Source organism: Orbilia oligospora (assembly GCF_000225545.1).
Source record: "Orbilia oligospora ATCC 24927 unplaced genomic scaffold scaffold00043, whole genome shotgun sequence".
Taxonomy (NCBI): Eukaryota; Fungi; Ascomycota; class Orbiliomycetes; order Orbiliales; family Orbiliaceae; genus Orbilia; species Orbilia oligospora.
Window position 1 is genome coordinate 251,593 of NW_011645600.1, and position 18,708 is coordinate 270,300.

The following is an 18,708-nucleotide window of genomic DNA, read 5'->3' on the forward strand; positions in this document are numbered from 1 at the left end:
CCAACCGATACCGTACCTGTACTAAGGGAACAATACTACATAAAACTCAAGTCTGCTAAACAGACGGGCGGACAGACAGACAGACAATAACAGACTTGCTTTCCTTCCCAAGCTGCCTACTTGCTACTGCTGCTGCTACTACTACTGCTGCTGCCACATCGAGGTCCGGTTCTAATCGATAACCTAATTAACTGCCCCATTCTTTCTCGCTTCCCTTCGCTGTTCTCACTTCTATTTCTGCCTCCCTCGCCATCTCCTACAACCGTCCATTCCACATATATCCTTCCACTTCTACAATCCTCTCCGGAACCCCGAAATACTTCAATTCCGACTCTTGCCTTTCCAATTCTTGCCGGATACGGAGAGCCCCTCATCGTTTCTGCACCACCTCCTCAACCACAACGACAACCACCACCTATCAAGGCGCCTTATTGCTTGTCGTCTTCTTCTTTCTTTTCTTTCTTTCTTATTCATTGTTTTTTCCCCTCGACTATTTTCTTTGGGTAGAGTTTAGGGTGCTGCCTTTTTTTGGGTCAGCCCTTTCCCATAAAATTCACCGTGTTCACCCCGCCACAAATCACGTATCTCAAGATGGAACAGCCGGCAGTCAGACCGCAGCTTACGAAAACCGTGCCGACAGTTCAACAACATCATGTCCAAACCCCTCAACAACCTCAGTCGCAATCCGATGCTGTGGCGACAGACTCCCTCGTCAATGGGGACTTGAAAAAGGTACACCCTCGATTTTTTTCGACTTCCTCTTTTAACTGTCTTTTAGTACCATTCTATTATTTTTGCCTTCTTTTTTTTCCCTTTTCTCTGTTTTGCTGACAACATGGCTCTTCAGGGTCAGAAGAGAAAGGGCCAAGAATTACGACCTATCATAACGGCCGACGGCAAGCCAGTTGTCGGGGAGGCTGATACCATAGCTCAAGTCCAGTATATCGCGGCGAACCCGTAAGTCACTGTCGCCTTTCTCGAGTCTTTTCTTTCTTGCTTGCTTCCTTCCTTCCTTTCTTTTTTTTTTTTTTTTTTTTTTTTTGAGGGGAAGGTTCCTTGTTTGGTATGCTTTTGTATAATGTCCCTTATCAAAACGCCTATTTTTATACCTTGCTTAAATCACACATTGTGCTTCCCGTTGCTATTGAACCCGGCACGCAAAACGTGGGTACCCGAGGATCCGCGAATAGCTCTCGATCACCAATTTCCTGCTCTTCGTTCCCATTTTTACACCACAATGTCTTTAAGTTTACCTGTTTGTCCTGGCCTCGCTTCTACAGCAGCTCCTGGAATCTTAAACTTTTCTCTGGCAATCCCTCCTCCAGCAATCACGTATACTGACATCATGAGAAATAAAAAAAGGACCCTCGCTGAGCCTTCGGATGCTCCCCCGTCCCAAAAAGCGTATACCACTACAGCCGCGGCGCCTGAATCCCAAGCCAGGCAACAATCAGACGATTCGGAGGAGGAAAACGAAGTTACAGCCGACGAGGAGGATTTCGAAGACTACTGCAAGGGGGGTTATCATCCGGTGGAGGTAGGCGAGCAATTTAAGGACGGAAAGTACACGGTCATAAGGAAGCTAGGTTGGGGTCATTTCTCTACCGTTTGGCTTTCGAGGGACAACGAGACCGGTCGACATGTCGCCCTGAAAGTGGTGCGTAGTGCTGCACACTACACGGAAACAGCGTTAGACGAAATCAAGTTGCTTCAAAAGATCGTTACCGCGAAGCCGGATCACCCTGGCAGGCAGTTCGTGGTCTCGCTACTGGACTCCTTCGAGCATAAGGGCCCGAATGGAACTCACGTGTGCATGGTATTCGAGGTGCTTGGGGAGAACCTTTTGGGTTTGATCAAAAAATGGAATCATAGGGGTATTCCAATGCAGCTTGTTAAACAAATCACAAAACAGGTACTCCTGGGCCTTGATTATCTGCATCGAGAATGCGGGATCATTCATACGGACTTAAAACCAGAGAACGTGCTCATCGAGATCGGGGATGTGGAATCGATTGTTCGACTTGTAGAGGGCGACACCGCAAAGGTCAATGGGGATAAAACGAAACCAGAGAGACCTTCGAATAGGAGACGGAGACGCACTTTGATAACTGGCAGTCAGCCACTGCCTTCGCCTGTTGCGACAACATTCGGCTCTAACCCATTCTTTGTTCCAAAATCAAAGACACATAGCCATAGCTCGTTAAGCACGTTCATGGATTCGTCGGACAGCTCAACTCATCTGGATCCAGAATCCGCTAACAAAGCGAGAGAGAAAACTGCGTACGTCCCAGAAAGCGTATTTTTCATTTTTCATTTTTCACTTTTTTGGGGGGTGTTAAGATTGATATGCTAATATACAATATTTATTCTAGAGAACTTCTCACCGGTGCTATATCCGGAATCAACCTCGAAAAAGCCGCTGAAGAATCGGAGAATACCCAAGAAACACCTTTCCCGAACGATATGATCAAAGTGAAAATTGCGGATCTTGGAAATGCCTGCTGGACAAATCACCATTTCACCAACGATATCCAGACCCGGCAGTACCGCTCGCCCGAAGTTATTCTAGGCGCAAAATGGGGTGCTAGCACGGATACTTGGAGTATGGCGTGCATGGTAAGATTCTTTCGTTAAGGTGAACTGGGGAATAGTAGCTAAATTGCGCCTAGGTATTTGAATTGATAACCGGCGACTACCTTTTCGACCCTCAGCAAGGAACGAAATATGGTAAAGACGACGACCACATCGCTCAAATAATAGAGCTATGTGGTAATTTCCCACGGCATCTATGTATGGCGGGGAAATGGTCGATTGAAATTTTCAACAGAAAGGGCGAGCTCCGGAATATCCACCGACTTCGTCACTGGGCTCTGCCTGATGTTCTCCGGGAGAAATATCATTTTAGCGAAAAAGATGCAAACGAAATAGCCGACTTCTTGTTGCCCTTGCTCGAACTTAACCCGGAGAAGCGAGCGAACGCAGGTGGGATGACCGGTCATGCATTCTTGGTGGACGCGAAGGGGCTCGAGACCCTCAAGTTAGATATTCCTGTCGGGTCAAGAGGTGGGATAGAGGGCTGGAGCAGCGAGGTAAAGAAAAGATAGTTAATTACTCTGATTTGGCCTGGATTTTATGTGGAGGAGCTGCCAGTTAGCGGTACCCTTTGGACGGCTCTCTCATCCGAAACCCCCTCCCCAAGTGCCTTTTATTCCTTTTTTCCCCTACATTTGTTCATTATGTGGCTACGAGGAGTCTCTTTTGTCATAATAAATACTATGAACAGGGCCTGCAAGAGGAAATCCGTGGTTTCTTTTTTCCACTTTTTTCACTATTATTCCCTTTGTTGTTTTTCTTCTTCCTTTTTACGAATAGCGCGATCAGATATGAGAGGGGGGTATCGGATTTACGACCACGATCGTTATATTTCTCTCTTTTTTTCTACACACACTGTTTTTTTATAGCTTACTAGACTTTCAATTCTCCTGTTCGCCTGTCATCGTTGACAGATTACTGGGCCTACCCGTGGTCTTCTCTTCTCACTCAACAGACTCCTTTTCTTTACTTACCGTGGAATCTTGCAGGACCCCAAATCGTTCGCTATCAACATCTGGAAAATCCGGCGTTACCATCTTCGCCGTTGGGGGTTTTGTTTCTCAGGCTTGTTTTTCCCTTTTATTATATTACTACTATACTATATACCGAGCTGTATTGTGAGTGAATGAGTGTTTTGGGGATGTTTCTAGCTACATGAGATCAGATCATTCTGTTATTTTCTTTGATACATACAGACAGCCAAAAAGGAGGGGAGAGAGAGAAAGGGAGAAAACGGTGATATGAATGGCTTTTGCATTGGCAATTGGAATGCATGGGATACTACCTACCTAATGCCGTCGTTTAAGAGGATTTTGCTGACTGAGGGTAAAATGGATGCTTCCTTTCTTTTTGATTGTTATATGTAACCGCACTAGTACTCGATCCTACATACATGGAGTAGGATATGTGTATTCTCGAAGGGTTTATAATTTTGATATCGAGAGGGGACGATATCGATGCGAATGAAATAGACAGTGGCTTGATCGAGAATGGAATCACCCGCCACATCGATTGAATTGAATCCCAACAATTACAACAGATCCAAAATAAGTATAAACGGGGAGAGGAGCTAGAGGACGGGACAGCCCGCAGCTTGGCTTGGCTACAGTTGGGCAATAAAGTATCCCGTAAGAGGTGCACTGGTGACCTCAAATCGACTTTTTTTTGGGAGATTTCCCTGTGCTTTCCTCGTGGATCCTGTGGAACTTACCCATATAGTAAGAAAAAAAAAGAAAGAGAGAGTAGAACTGTCGAATGCAAGGCATATCTGAAAGGAAACAACCCTTTTTTTGTGTTTAACTGCCGGTTGATCGGTTAATGATTACGATGGGTGTAATATGTTGCATACAAATGGCATGGCGTGGAGGGGCAGTTCAGGTGTTTTCGAACGTTCAGGGTGTCAGGATTTTACGCTTGGATGCATAAGCATTTTATACAAGATATCGACAGACGTTAGTAGGTGGGTATATAACGTAGCCTGTGTACCACTCTTCTAGCCTGGCTATAGCCTCGATCAAGGATTCGATTACCTTTGTAGCTATCATTTATTGGATTTTTTAAATTTTAAAGAGCTGGGAACATCTTCGCAAGAGGGAGGGGAAAAATGAAGGCATTGAGGCGTCAGCAGACGATGCCAATGTCTGGCGACGATTCGGATTCGGACTCTGATACCAGCATCATTTCAAAGGCTGGTACACATAAGACGCTAATTGGAAGTATTGATTCGAAGGGGAATCCGAAGGGGAATGTTAAAAATACGTATGCATGTTCAAGGCATTGTCTTTCATCCATGCATTGTCTTTCATCCACTAGGTCATTTAACCAATTAACAGCTATTGACTGACACACTGATAATAATGCAGCGGCCTCGATAAACTCTGGAACCTCGCCCTTCGCAGCCTCGACGAAAAGAGTCGAAGCCAGGTCATCCATGAAGGTCAAATCACCGCTGGTCAAAACAACACTTTCCGGCTTCTTCTCGATGGAATCCAACGGCAACAGAATGCGGTCGTTGAGTCCCGGTTATCGTATACAAAGAAGAATGGGGAGAAAGTTTACATTAGGGACAAGATGGAGAAGGTGGTGACTTGGTTTACCAAATCACGGATTTTTGAGTTTGGAAGTGTTTTGAGTGAAGTTTCTATCTGTGAGTTTTTCCTATCTTGATTGTTTCTTAAGGTACCTAAGTATATATTATAATTGTGAAATTATGGCTGATCAGAGGTTAATAGATGCTGCTATTCCTTGGGCTTGTATCAGTACTATCTTCACCATGACAGAACATCATATGCAAGCTGATAGAGATGTCATGGAAGGAGTTGAGGATGTATCCTATACCATTGCTCGGTATACCCATTACCATGATGCATACCTTCAAGCAGACGATGACGAGTATGATGATATCATGAAGGAAAGGCTTGAAGAAGCCATTGTCAAGACTTTTACAGCTGTGCTTGAGTTTCTGTCGCAGGTTGTTAGGTTTTATAAGGGATCCGAGAAGAGGAGAAGTAAGTGTCTTCTTGGGATTATACAGGCTGTAGGTGCTTTTGCTAATTTACGAGGGTGTTTCCAGAGCGAATGTTGCATGCTTTCAAAGCGACTTCGATTACTACCATGGTCACGGAATGTATGAGGAAAGTGATGATAGAAGATGATGAAGTCGTCAAGATCATTGCGATGATGGATACGGACTATCAAAGGAAGACTAGAGCTTTCATGGACGTTAACTTTACAGATATGCGGAACGTTTTAATGAGTATACAAGCTCAGGTTGACGATTTTAAAGCCATGATCAAAGGAGACGATAAAAAGCTCCAGGGGGTGGTCAGTAAAATTCTGGATGCAATAGTTCCGAAAGTCGAACCAATTGAGACGCTGAAGAATTGGCTGGGTGGATGGGTTATTGATGATACTTTTCGGGATGCTATCGATGTGAGGATGGAAAATACTTGTCAGTGGCTGTTGGAGAGGGATGAGTATGTCAAGTGGAAGGAGCAGTCGACTAGTGAGACGAAATTATTGTGGATATATGGACCTCCCGGGTCTGGGAAGAGTGTTCTATGCAGCACTGCTATCAAGGATTTGAAGGATTCCCAGCCTGATGCACATAACGTTGCATTTTTCTTCTGCTCTGCTAGGTTCGAGAATACGAGGGACCCGGAGAGTATAGCTCGATCTTGGGTGCAGCAGTTACTTCAAGACGAATTTGGCCATCGGGAAGCGAGTGAGTATTATGCAAAGCAGAAAACTGGGACGAAAGCTTCCATGCATGATGTGTGGGAGCTCTTTACGAGGATTACGAATAAGATGGAGGATTGTATTTGTGTCCTCGATGGACTAGATGAATGTTTCAAGGTGGGGGCAGCCACGGCGCATAAGGCTACTACGAACCGGTGGTTGGATTTTCTGATGAGATTGGAGAAGCATTCGAGGGGTGCTAAAGTCAGGTTATTGCTGGTTAGTAGGGATGAGCCGGACATTCGTCAAAACCTGGCTTCGTGGAAATCCCAGGGAGCCATTACGCCAATACAAGTTACGGAACTGGAAGTCAAGAGCGAGTACACACGATCCGATATACAACTTTTTGCCCAGAAGAGCGTCCAGGATGCTGTTGCCTACGCCGATCCGCCGGTTTCGAAGGATACGATTGCTACGCTTAGTGATCTGGCATCAAAGAAAGCCAAAGGGATGTTTTTGTACATCACTTTGTTGAAGAATCGGCTTGAGCAATCTATTGCTAACGGGCGGGCTGAGGAGAGTCTTTGCCAGGCGGTTGATGAGTTGGGGGATTACGACGAGGCTTATGGTCGGATCTTGGATATGATTCAGGCTTATAAGGGGGAGAGGAGGATTAGGGCAGAGGCAGTATTACGCTGGGTATTATTCGCGGCACGCCCGTTACAGATGCAGGAGTTAGCGGAGGCACTTGAAGCGGCAATGTATACCAATAACAACATCGGATCGCGACATGCTCAGAATGCGCGAGGATCGCTCGTGGCACCGGAGAAATTGACGGCAGGGTACTTTCAGCAGATTATATCTCTTTGTGGGTCCTTTGTGGTATCCTCTGAGAAGGCTGGTACTTCGGACCTGCTGAAGACGGTGGACTTTGTTCATTTTACAGCGAAGGAGTTTTTACTAGCACCCTCTGATCCCGTAGACGCTTATGGGCGTGAAGGATTTCATTTTGAAGATGAGCCGAGACACCAGATTATCCTTGCTGAGATATGTTTACGGTATCTTTGCAGCGAGGAGTTTAAGAAGCCATACGCAAAAGTTACACGGAAACTCTTGGATGACAAGAGGGCCGAGTTTCGGTTTTTGGATTATGCGACTTCCTTCCTTTTCCAGCATATACAGAATGCAGGCAAGACCGCTCTGGAGGAGAGAAGGGGGATTCGGTTGCTTTTGAATAGCTTTTTTGGCGGCCATTCGGAGAATTGGTATCTTTGGGCTTACCTTTATGAGACGAGGGATGATGGTGGGGACCGAGAGAATGTACCGGTGGATTTGGATGGATTCAAGCCGGCGAATAAGATGTACTATTGCGCACTGTTCGGGTTGGTGGATACTATGAAGCATTTGCGCAATATTGGTGCGTCTGGGGATCTAGATGCTCCAACTGGCAATTACGGGACGCCACTTCAAGCTGCTATTACAAATGAACACGAAGAGGCGGCGAATCTCCTCCTAGAGTGGGGCGCGAATCCAAATGTTAAAAAGCAGAACGACAATGCCTTGCAGGCAGCGGTTAGAACGAGTGCCTCGAATACGGTGCAATTGTTATTGCAATATGGAGCGAAGATTGACGATGATTTGCTGCTTCAGGCTTTGAAGAGCAATGACTTGGATATCTTTCACCAACTTTGGACGCAGATTGAGAAATCCGGAAGTAGGATTGAGAATAAAGAAGCTCTGCTGTATGAAGTTGTGAAGGAGACCGGTGTGGAGGTTTTTGTTAAGTTATTACTTAAGTCTGGGACCAAGATCATTCAAACGGAGAAACGGGATAGTACACTTCTCCATCAGGCGGTGATTCACCGTAGGGTCGAGAACGCAAAGTTGATACTCAGAGAGGCAAAGAGAAGGGTTTGCTTGACCGATGTTTTGGAAGCTAATATTGGGCTCAATCAAAAACCGCTTTGGTGGGCTGCAGCGTCTGGGTCAATTGAAATTGTTGAACTGCTGGTGAAATACGGAGCAGACCTGTTCACCTCTAATGCCGTCTTCCAGAACGCAATGCATGCGGCGGCATCAAGCGGGCATTCACATATGATATTGTATCTGGCTAGCATTGGGCTTGGTGTTAACGGCTGTGATATTGAGTGGCGCGAGCCACTACATCTTGCGGTGCGTGCCAGTCACTTTGAAGCAGTCAAAACGCTAATCGATCTTGGTGCTTTGGTTAATGCGACGGACAACAAGGGGTGGTCGAGTCTCGAGGAGGCGGCAGCACTTGCGGAGGATAATGTTAAGTTGGTGAAGTTGTTACTGGACAATGGGGCAAATATTGATTCTCAAGATGGAGATAGAATCTCAGTTTTGAATCGGGCAGTTATTGTTGGGAATAAAGAAGTTGTGAGGGAGTTGGTGAGTAGAGGGGTGAAAACTGATAGTAGGAACAACATGGGGCGAAATATTGTGCATGAATGTGCGAGATATGGGAGGATTGAGATACTCAAATGGCTTTTTGAAGCTGGAATTGCACCTAAGGTTGATGATCTGGATCGAACTATTGGCATGTCGCCACTGTATTTGGCGGTCGAAAATGGGCACTCGGATATAGTCAGTGCATTTATCAAGTATGGAGCTGATGTCAACCTCGAGACTGCCGAGGGATTGTGGACACCGCTTCACGAGTCAGTGAAGAAAGGATATCTGGATATTACAGAGATGCTTTTGAGCGCGGGCGCTGATCCTAATGCTGCCAGTGATGACGGAATAACATGCTTTCATTGCTGCTGGCGGACTGGATCTACTTCTCTGACATCTCTTCTGCTCTCTCATGGAGCGGATATCAATGCGAAGCGGAAAGATCAGTTTACAGCTTTGCATTATGCTAGTTTCGAAGGCAGGCGTGAGTTTGCAGAGCTGTTGGTCGCAAACGGTGCAAATTTAGAGGATGAGACGAGGGAAGGGTACTCACCGCTGCAGTTGACAATGATGCGAAACCACTGGGTGATTGCAGAGATGCTCATTAAGAATGGCGCAGATGTGAATCACAGGGATAGGAAGAGCTGGACGCCTTTACACCGGGCAGCGAGTATGGGACATACGAATATAACCGAGATGTTGGTTGCTGCGAAGGATATCGATCTGGAGGCCCGGAACGACCAGTTTACTACGGCGGTCAATGAAGCCGTTAAGAACAGTAGGCACGAAGTTATCGGGATTTTAGCGAAAGCTGGAGCGAACCTGGAAACCACGGCAGACGCTAATACTTGGCCCTTGATTTTCGAGTCTATGTTCAAAGACATCAAGTGTTTAGAGGCACTATTGGCAAACGGAGCATCCATTTGGATCAAAGATCGATATGCCTCCCTTTGTGCGCAAACGGCTGCATTTAATGGAAAACCTCAGCATTTGGAGTTGATCCTGCGGCACCTAGAGGTCAAGTATCCTGGTCGCAAGGACGAATATCTCAACAGTAAGAACAAATGGAATCGGACATGTTTGATTGATGCTTGTATCAACAATCATATCGATTGCGTCGAAATATTGATGAGGTATGGGGTCAACGTCAATACTCGCGGGCAGAGGAGCGACTTGAGACCCATAACTATAGCAGCTGAGCTTGGACACCATGAACTGATGAGGCAGCTTATGAAATCACCTCAGATCAGGTTCGACGAGGAGGTTGGAGCAGCCACAGCTATCCACTGGACAACTGCTAAAGCAATGCCGGAAACCACTAAAGCTCTCATCGCCAGTGATTGGGATAAATCCATTCTTAATCATCCCGGGCCGTATGGGAGAACGCCATTGATTGAGGCCGCAGCCAACGATAGACCGTTTATCACGCAGTGGCTGATAGATGCTGGAGCGGATAAACACAAACGCTGTCATCATGGTATGACTCCGTTACATCATGCTTCTTGGGGGGGCCGTTCGAGGACTGTAGATGTTTTGATCAAGAACGGAGCAGACTTGAAAGCTGTGGACTTCCATGGAAGAACGCCCTTGGATTGTGCTTTGAATCGGGAACGGGATTTTGGCGAGGAGAAAAGGGGGAATACAGCACAGTTATTGATAAATGCTATGGCTTAAGCTTAAGTTATAGAAAAACAAATATGCAGATGATCTTAGTTAAATTTAAAGAGAGGGTATCTATAAATCGTTAGACCGATGCATAAATATCTAAGTAGTTATTTACGGTAGCAAAGCACAATTAAATCTCCAGGTAACTTTCGCAGTATTTTCAAAATTTATGTAATGCGCCCTGGGTTTAGATCGGCCCGGGACAACCTTATTCCACAAAACTACGTAGAATTGTATTACATTACATAAGTATTTACTCAAATCCACGTATAAAGAATTTTCAGGAACTTATCGCCTAATTAGCCACTAAACTAACAAAACGAGCGAGCAAGTGCCTAGGTACTTACGTAACGTCAATAGGAATGCTGCGGAGTCGATCCGGCCCGCAAAAATATATCGATGTTCTCAGAAATGCTGTCTAGATTTTAGGTCTCCTCGCTTTCGACATTTGAGAACAGAACTGATGTTCGGATTCGTTTAGAAGAGCCCTGAAAGGCCTCAAGGTCGTATCGCAAAGTCTAGTTTAGTGTGAAAATCCACTAAATGGAAGAACTCCGACTGGTGTCAATCAATACCAGGTCCTTCGAGTTCACCAATCAGGAGCGGAATGGGACCGATAAAGACACATGCATATGTATATTCAAGTATGAATCGGGATGATATGTTACGGATCCAGATGGAATGAATACCTGGTATAAATTACAACACTGTCTGTGCGTTGTCAACGGATGTCACCTGTTCATGAGCTTTCGATATCAATATTGACATCCAGGGGGTATAGCTGCTATTGTTCAAGACTAACCTTTGGGGGCCATTGGCGGCGTCAAATCACTCCGATAGAGCATGGGCAGGCCATACCAACAAATGCATGTTCTTTTGAGATAGTTGAGTAGGAGCAACCACGTTCTTTTGCGAGGGTTTTGCGGGTGCGAGGTTTCTGAGGGAATGTTTGAAGCGACCATGGACCCCGCGCCCCGCGGCAGCCTAATCCGTCGTCTTCGGGAAAGGGAAACTGGGAGCCATATCAGTGCTACGTATCTCCTGGACATTCGTCACTTTTTGAAAATCTGAATCGAACATTCTGGACCAGTAGGTACCTGTTCGGGAAAAAAAAAAAAAAAAACTGAGCTCGGGAGCGCACTGCATTGGTACTAATGGATGGCAAGTTGCCGAAACTTTACAGCTGTATGTATATAAATGGAGCATCTCCCAAGGATTTATCTGATAACTTTTTCGCCTTGGCCCGCATTCTAGAAATTCTTGAAGTCGAATAGGCGAATTCAATTTAAACCAGGTTGTCGCCGACGCTAAATAGAATACGACAATCCAACGAAAGCCAACGAACTTATCTAGTTTATTCTGCATATCCAGATATATTCTTGGAAGATGGCAGAGGGGAAATTGCATATCCACCTGTCGAAAACGAGGAGGTTGTCGATTATCATTGGGATATCGATGTGTTTTTTTATCACCGAAATATCCAGTAAGTACATATGCCCGCATACCTCTCAAGTGGTATTATTTAACTAAGTTTGAATCTATACAGTTGGGTTCTACACTGGATCTCTGGCGCTGGTCGCCGATGCCTTCCACTATGTATGCACTTGATATCTGTTCCGTTGAAACATTTTCCGTCTAAGGAATCTATCCTCACGCATTCTGAAGCTCAATGATCTCATCGGATTTGCTGTGCAACTCGTGGCCTTTAAGGTTTGTAGCATCCATGGTACCCTTGTGCAACTATGTACATGTATGTACCTGCGCATGCAGCTGCGTAGCTATCACATGTACGTTGTGGAACTTTAGCTGACGCAATTATTGTACTCCGTTGTACCCGTCATTAAAAAAATAGATATCGGAAAGGACCGAGTCGCCGAAGGAGCTCTCTTTTGGCTGGCAGCGAGCAAACTTACTCGGTGCTTTCTTCAACGGAGTATTCTTAATGGCTTTGTCCGTGAGTATCTTTTTGCAATCGATTGAGCGGTTTATCGCGATTGAAGGTCAGTGTTTATTTGATTGTACCCATATCAAGCTCTTGATTTCTAACGACAGGGGTGTATGTAGAGGTTCAAAACCCGAAACTTATCTTAATCGTGGGATGCATCGGGTTGACGCTCAATATAATATCCGCCTTTTTCCTACACGGTATGTTTGATATCCATCTCACTGTGACCGTATACTCGAGCTCTGGGTCTAACCGTATAATTTTGTAGACCATGAGGAAGAAGTCAAAAACGTAATTAACAATGGTGGCGAGAGCGTTGGTACCACCGAGCCCCGCCGAAATTCGGTGCAGTTAGCCGTATGTCCGCACAGCAAACTCTGCAAATGCATATCTCCCAGCTAACCAAATTATAGGAGGTCCAGCAGTTGCACAATCATCACCGACACGAAACCTCGCCGGCCGATGAATCACAAAAACAATACGATCTTGGCATGATGGGCGTATTGCTCCACGTCATTGGAGACGCAATCAATAACGTTGGAGTCATAATTGTTGCTCTCGTTATCTGGAAGGCAGAGTCGCATTCAAGATACTATGCTGACCCGGCAATCAGCTTATTCATCGCAATTATGATATTTTTTTCCGTCATTCCATTGGTGAAGAAGACTGGTATCATTCTTCTCGATACTGTACCAGTCGGTTTGAACCCGCAGGATGTTCGCTACGACTTGGAACAAGTGCCCGGGGTAATCTCAGTACATGAATTACACATCCGAAGGCTAAATCAAAGAAAAACAATAGCTTCGGCGCATGTTGTGGTTTCTTCGAGGGTCTTGGAAAACTTCGTGGAGCTTGCAAAAGTTTTGAATGAGTGTTTTCATGCCTACGGGATACATTCGGCAACGTTGCAGCCAGAATTAGCAGATGAGGGTTCCGAAGGAGGCGATACCGCGAGTATTAGTTCTACTCAAGGGTTGAGAAGAAGAAACGCAAGCAGCCGGTCTGTTTGCAGGATAACTTGCGGTACTACCACTTGCGAAGCATTGACCTGTTGTAACTGAATACTGCGGAGATCTTGAGGCTCAGGTTATAATTACGGGTTTTTTTTAGAAAGGGCTATAATCGGAGTAGATCTAATTACTAATAACTCGGAAATTCAATTGGGAGCGTTGATTGCAGTATCTGGTTTATATTTCACTGCCATTGATAGTTGTCTCTGGTTTCAATATCTATCTAGTAGTTTTTGTGTACTCCATGTGCTGATATATATATGAAGCAAACTACGCTGTATTCCGGCCGAATTGTCCTGCGCTACGCCTTACATAACTTTCAACCTGACTTGCATCAGTAAATAAAAGCGGCATCAGCTGTGGTTTGAATCCGCTGCAATCTTGAATAAGCAATCCGTCTTCTACAACACTACTCGATTTCGTGGATAGACGGTATTCCAATAAATCCGATACATTGTCAGCCAGATTGATCTTATCGCCATTAAATTTGCTTTTTGGTATAGCGAGATTTATTAGTCGAAGGCCGTCTGGCTTAATTAATTGTGCTACAGAAAGGTCGGGCGGGCTACAAAAGTGAGCTGGCGTACTTGGTGTAAGAAGGTTATTGAAAGTAAAAATACGGCTAGTATCATTCGGATATGTGCCGGTTTGACGAAAAGCATTGCCGGATACCAGAACGTTGGACATATTGTAGATTCCCATATTATATTCGAAAGAAGGCAAGTAATCATCTCTTCGGTGGCGTGCTTTCTTTGCGGCCTTTGTGAAAATAGGCTTTTTGTTATTGTAGTTTTCGAAGAGATTGTTGACGATGTAAAATGTGCCAAATCTCATCAACGGGTTACGGGACATTGAATTTTGAAAGTGGTTTCCAAAGACGGTAAAATGCATTTTTCCAATATCACGGGGCCCTTCCTTCTCGCCGCCACCCCAGAGTAAGCTTTTGTGATGATTTGCCACGATATTATGGGAGAACGTGATATTATCAGATCCATCTTCGACATCAAAGAGACCGTCATAGCGGTCGACTAGCCAACCATTGAGAAATGGGTCTGGAGAGACAAAACTTGGGCCGTCTTCAAAGATATTACCATCTAACCACATCCTAGTCGTTGTAACGGCTGATACTGCATCATATCTTGCGTTCCACGAGCCAGGGTAGGTTTCGGGAGCTGGGAAACAGTCCTGTGGAGAGCTCATCCGTAAGTTTCGAATGATAACATTGGACTGAACGTTAAATATCAAGCCAACCCCGCGAAGATAAGCGTCTCTGTCCCACCCAATGAGCGTGAGGTTCCCCTTGACATTGATTGTCTCATAACCCTTTTGACTGTTTTGAGCGGTCCCACGCCAGCCATTCATTCTTGGGAGAAGAACGGCTAGTTCTGTTGCATTTCGGCCGTCTATTATCCCGTTGGCGGCGGCGGCGGCCTTTACTTCGGCTACGTACGTAGCGTTTAAACTCTGTACATAAAGCGTAAAGTTGAATTGCTTGACGTTACTGTTTTCGATGTACCATTGGCAATCCGCAGAATATGTTTCATTGACCTGGTTTCCAAATATTTCACCTTTAACGTAGACAGTTCGGGGGCCAGTCATCGAGAGCACAGTACGAAGGTCTAGCATGTTCTCAACGAGGTAGGTGTTTGTTTTGTTAGGTCTTTCACCACCCGTGACATCTTTTCCGAAGCCGAAAGGAAATCTTAGGGGTAAAATCGGAGGTAGCCCAGTGTATGGTTCGAGGGCCATGGCTTGGTACGCCAGATTGGCTAGAAAGGGGACGAGAAAGATACGTCTCATCGCTTTTTTTTGTGTCGTATTCGGATACTGCACGCTCTTCATACGAAAAGTGCATCCACAAGGCTATCTCTTAAGCTATTTATCTTCTCTTGCTCCCTGGTTGGTGATTGCTAAACATATTCTCCAAGGGACCCTAGGACAAACCGGATCAAACTTGCAAGATATCGATCGTATCGAATCCACGGTTGAGGAAGAATTAAGCATTGCGATTTTAGCCAAGTCCATTTAACCGACTGGCATCTCTACATTCTGTAAATAATCTTAAACATTAACTTCGGAATCCGGGGGAATTGTGGGGGCATGCACATCTTCTCCAGCGACTATACGTACCTGTATTCATACCTGGGCATATAATGCATATGATATTTTGTATATTTATCCTTGTCGTGTTGAAAATGTGGTAGATTGGTCTTCTCTAACTGGTGGCTTTAATTCGGGGAGCAGGGAATGGTTCCAGGATGTATGACCTTGAGATTCTCCGCGAGGAATCTTAACTTCCTAAGGGCTTGAGCAATCGAGTTCGGGATTCGATTCTCTAGATCATTTTCTTACCTCTGATTAACGAGCGGCCCCAGTTCAGGATAAGAATCGAAAGATATGGAGTTTGGGGCTGCAGGCTGATCAGCGCTGAGGCTAGTGTGTAAAGTGGCGCATGATGTGGCTAAACAACATTCCACTAGCAACACAGCCAGCGCCAAGACTGCGATATCCAATACGTCATGCAGGCCACTTCAACAGGAAAATAGGTCGACAGGCTTAGGCTAGCTGAAGACGCAAAGCTCCTTGACGTAACGGATAATGTCAGGCTCTGTGTAGACCTAATTTGACATCGTGTCTGGGTATACCAGTGCATCTCCTCTCTCATTCATACTCATACGAGCTTCACTAGAACATCCAACCGACCGTCCCAATGCAGGCCCTCAAGGAGGCTTCAAAAGCCAGTGGGACTGGCACCCCGCCTTCGATATTTGACGCGAACCTCGATGTCGAATACGTAATTACTTTCAGATACGCGAATGCTGGGTCTTCTGCTCAGACCGGAGATTCGAGAACCCCCGAAGAACAACTGGAGAGGCTCCTGCATACCTTAGATCTTGCAGGACTACGAACGGTTGTCCGTGATGGTGGTAATGGCTCTCTTTTGATATTCACGAGAATCCGAAGTGAGAAGAAACTTCTCGGGGAGATATATAGGTCAAGGTTAGATATCTTACGTATCCATTGCATCGTTGGTGGAGCTACCACTAAAACTCATTGCCTATTCATGCAGAGTCAGAGACTGGCTGCACGGGATCCGTCCGGCTGCACCTGAAAAAGAGACACAACGATCCCTTGAAAATGAACCCTTTACAGATGGAGAACGATTGCGCCTCGTCTACTCCCTCATTACCCTACCGAATAGTGAAGGTGGGGCTGGGATTACCCCGAAACAGGGAGAGTGGAACTTGGTTGAGTCCATCTTCGCACTTCATGACCATGACTTCAATAAAAAGTGGTTGAAGGATTGGTCTACTAAGTGGATTATTGGACCCGATGACCTAAAGGTTATTCGAGATCGCTTTGGTGAAAAGGTATTTTATCTTTCAATTAGGTGCATTGCTCGTCATATGCGAGGCTAATGATTCTAGATTGCGTTCTACTTCGCCTTCATTCAATGGTATTTTATTGCATTGACGGTCCCAGCTGCCATTGGTATCTTCGCATACTTGTTCCTCCCCGCGTACTCCTCGTTCTTTGCAATCTGTAATTGTCTCTGGTCGGTCGTATTCGTCGAGTACTGGAAACGTCAGGAAGTCGATCTTGCGGTCCAATGGGGTTCGAGGCATTGCTCTACTGTGCAAAGGAAGCGGGCTGAATTCCAATTTGACAGCGAAGTTTCAGATCCGGTTACGGGAGAGCAAATCAGGTACTTCCCGGCTTACCGACGACTTCTAAGGCAATCAGTCCAAGTCCCATTCGCCCTGTTTGCGGCGTCTTGTCTAGCCGCAATCATCGCAGGTGTCTTTAGTATTGAGATCTTCTTGGTTGAGGTGTACAATGGCCCCCTTAAGATGATACTGGTAAGCTTCCCATATTATAGAATGCCATTCCATTTTTGTTATAGACTAACAAGATCTAGAAATTTCTCCCCACCGTTCTCCTTAGTATCTCTATTCCTATTGTGTCTACAATCTTGACTGGCTTCGCCACGAGACTCACAGCGTTCGAAAATTACGAAAATCAAGATTCTTATGAAGCTGCATTGACACAAAAGATCTTCATTTTGAACTTCATCACTGGATACTTCCCATTGTTTTTAACCGCATTTGTTTATGTACCCTTTGGTGAAGTCCTAGTTCCTTACCTTGATATTCTTAACGTCACTGTTCAGCACTTCGGGCACGATGAAAAATACACCACTTCCGACACCGGATTCCAAATCAATCCTTCTAGGCTTAAGGCTCAAATGATCTATTTTGTGGTTACGGCCCAGGTTGTCGGTTTTGTTGTCGAGACTATCGTCCCACAGCTTAAACGGACTGTTTTCAAGAAGGCAAAGGAGTTTGATAGCCGAAGAAAGGGACTTAGCATCGAAACTGTCATGGACCCTCCAGAAGAAAAGAAATTCTTGGACCGCGTCCGCCATGAGGCCGAACTTGACGTTTACGACGTAACAGTCGACTTGAGAGAGATGTGCATGCAGGTGAGTACTTTAAACCCCAAGATGTCAAGCCCTTCTACATGATTCTGACCGCTGTTATTAGTTTGGTTATTTAACATTGTTCTCACCTATCTGGCCTGTTACTGCTGTTTCATTCCTCATCAACAATCTCGTTGAGATTCGAGGAGATGCGGCGAAAATTTGTATGGAAATGCAGCGCCCGATCCCTAACCGTGCTGACTCAATTGGGCCATGGCTTCAGTAAGTTTTGAATACCTGCAATTGGATAGTTTCAAGGAACAAAATTTTCTGACTTCAACTAGCAATCTCTCGTTCCTCACATGGCTTGGGTCTATCTCTTCTGCAGCACTTGTCTATATGTTCTCATCAGCGGATAGCGAAGGTGGACCACCAAAGGACTTGACTCTTTATGGCTTTCTTTTCTCTATCATGATCTCTGAGCATGTCTACTTTGGCGCTCGGTTCATCGTCTCCTACGCCCTGTCTAAGGTCCAATCCGTTGGTCTTGAAACCGAACGAAAAGAGAAATTCATGGTTCGAAAGCGATACCTTGAAGAAAGCTTTGGAGCTGAAAATGAATTGATTCGACAAGAAGCCGAGAAGACGGGTGGCGAATACACCGGTGTTGGTGGTGTTTCTTCCACACAGGACGGGCGGCCTCTTGATGATGGAGCTCTGAGCGAGAAATTCTGGCGTAGCCAAAGTGCCTGGCAAGACAGCGTGAATGCTGGTGTCCAGATCATGGATATCGTGAGGGGTAAGGATAAGAAGAATCAGTGAATGGGGATTGCGGGGAGGTCAGTGACGGGGTAGAGGGTTTCTTCAACAGGTTGCTCGAAATTGTAGTCTAGCGAGTGTGCTAGTATTGGTCTTTATTGCCGGCATACGTTTCCAAAGCAGTAATAATACACAAACTGCTAACTTATAATCGAAGGGATTAC

At 45.4% G+C, this 18,708-nt stretch overlaps 5 protein-coding genes across 5 annotated transcripts; 4 read left to right on the forward strand and 1 right to left on the reverse strand.

Annotated features, from left to right (window-relative positions):
- Window positions 1–591: 591 nt before the first annotated feature.
- On the forward strand, window positions 592–3,104 carry AOL_s00043g81 (uncharacterized protein; the record flags this gene model as incomplete). The annotated part of the gene is made up of 5 exons (XM_011120568.1): window positions 592–732; window positions 848–957; window positions 1,363–2,280; window positions 2,373–2,616; window positions 2,670–3,104. 5 exons carry the CDS (start codon window positions 592–594, stop codon window positions 3,102–3,104), a joined length of 1,848 nt encoding a protein of 615 aa, XP_011118870.1.
- A 1,592-nt stretch (window positions 3,105–4,696) lies between these two features.
- On the forward strand, window positions 4,697–10,359 carry AOL_s00043g82 (uncharacterized protein; the record flags this gene model as incomplete). The annotated part of the gene is made up of 4 exons (XM_011120569.1): window positions 4,697–4,851; window positions 4,956–5,239; window positions 5,325–5,600; window positions 5,666–10,359. The coding sequence occupies 4 exons, from the start codon at window positions 4,697–4,699 to the stop codon at window positions 10,357–10,359; spliced, it is 5,409 nt and encodes a 1,802-aa protein (XP_011118871.1).
- A 2,427-nt stretch (window positions 10,360–12,786) lies between these two features.
- AOL_s00043g83 (uncharacterized protein) lies at window positions 12,787–13,356 on the forward strand (the record flags this gene model as incomplete). Its single annotated transcript, XM_011120570.1, has 1 exon — window positions 12,787–13,356. One exon carries the CDS (start codon window positions 12,787–12,789, stop codon window positions 13,354–13,356), a length of 570 nt encoding a protein of 189 aa, XP_011118872.1.
- A 219-nt stretch (window positions 13,357–13,575) lies between these two features.
- AOL_s00043g84 (uncharacterized protein) lies at window positions 13,576–15,054 on the reverse strand (the record flags this gene model as incomplete). The annotated part of the gene is made up of 1 exon (XM_011120571.1): window positions 13,576–15,054. One exon carries the CDS (start codon window positions 15,052–15,054, stop codon window positions 13,576–13,578), a length of 1,479 nt encoding a protein of 492 aa, XP_011118873.1.
- A 961-nt stretch (window positions 15,055–16,015) lies between these two features.
- AOL_s00043g85 (uncharacterized protein) lies at window positions 16,016–18,547 on the forward strand (the record flags this gene model as incomplete). The annotated part of the gene is made up of 6 exons (XM_011120572.1): window positions 16,016–16,305; window positions 16,376–16,676; window positions 16,734–17,165; window positions 17,225–17,788; window positions 17,850–18,007; window positions 18,070–18,547. The coding sequence occupies 6 exons, from the start codon at window positions 16,016–16,018 to the stop codon at window positions 18,545–18,547; spliced, it is 2,223 nt and encodes a 740-aa protein (XP_011118874.1).
- Between the last annotated feature and the right edge of the window lie 161 nt (window positions 18,548–18,708).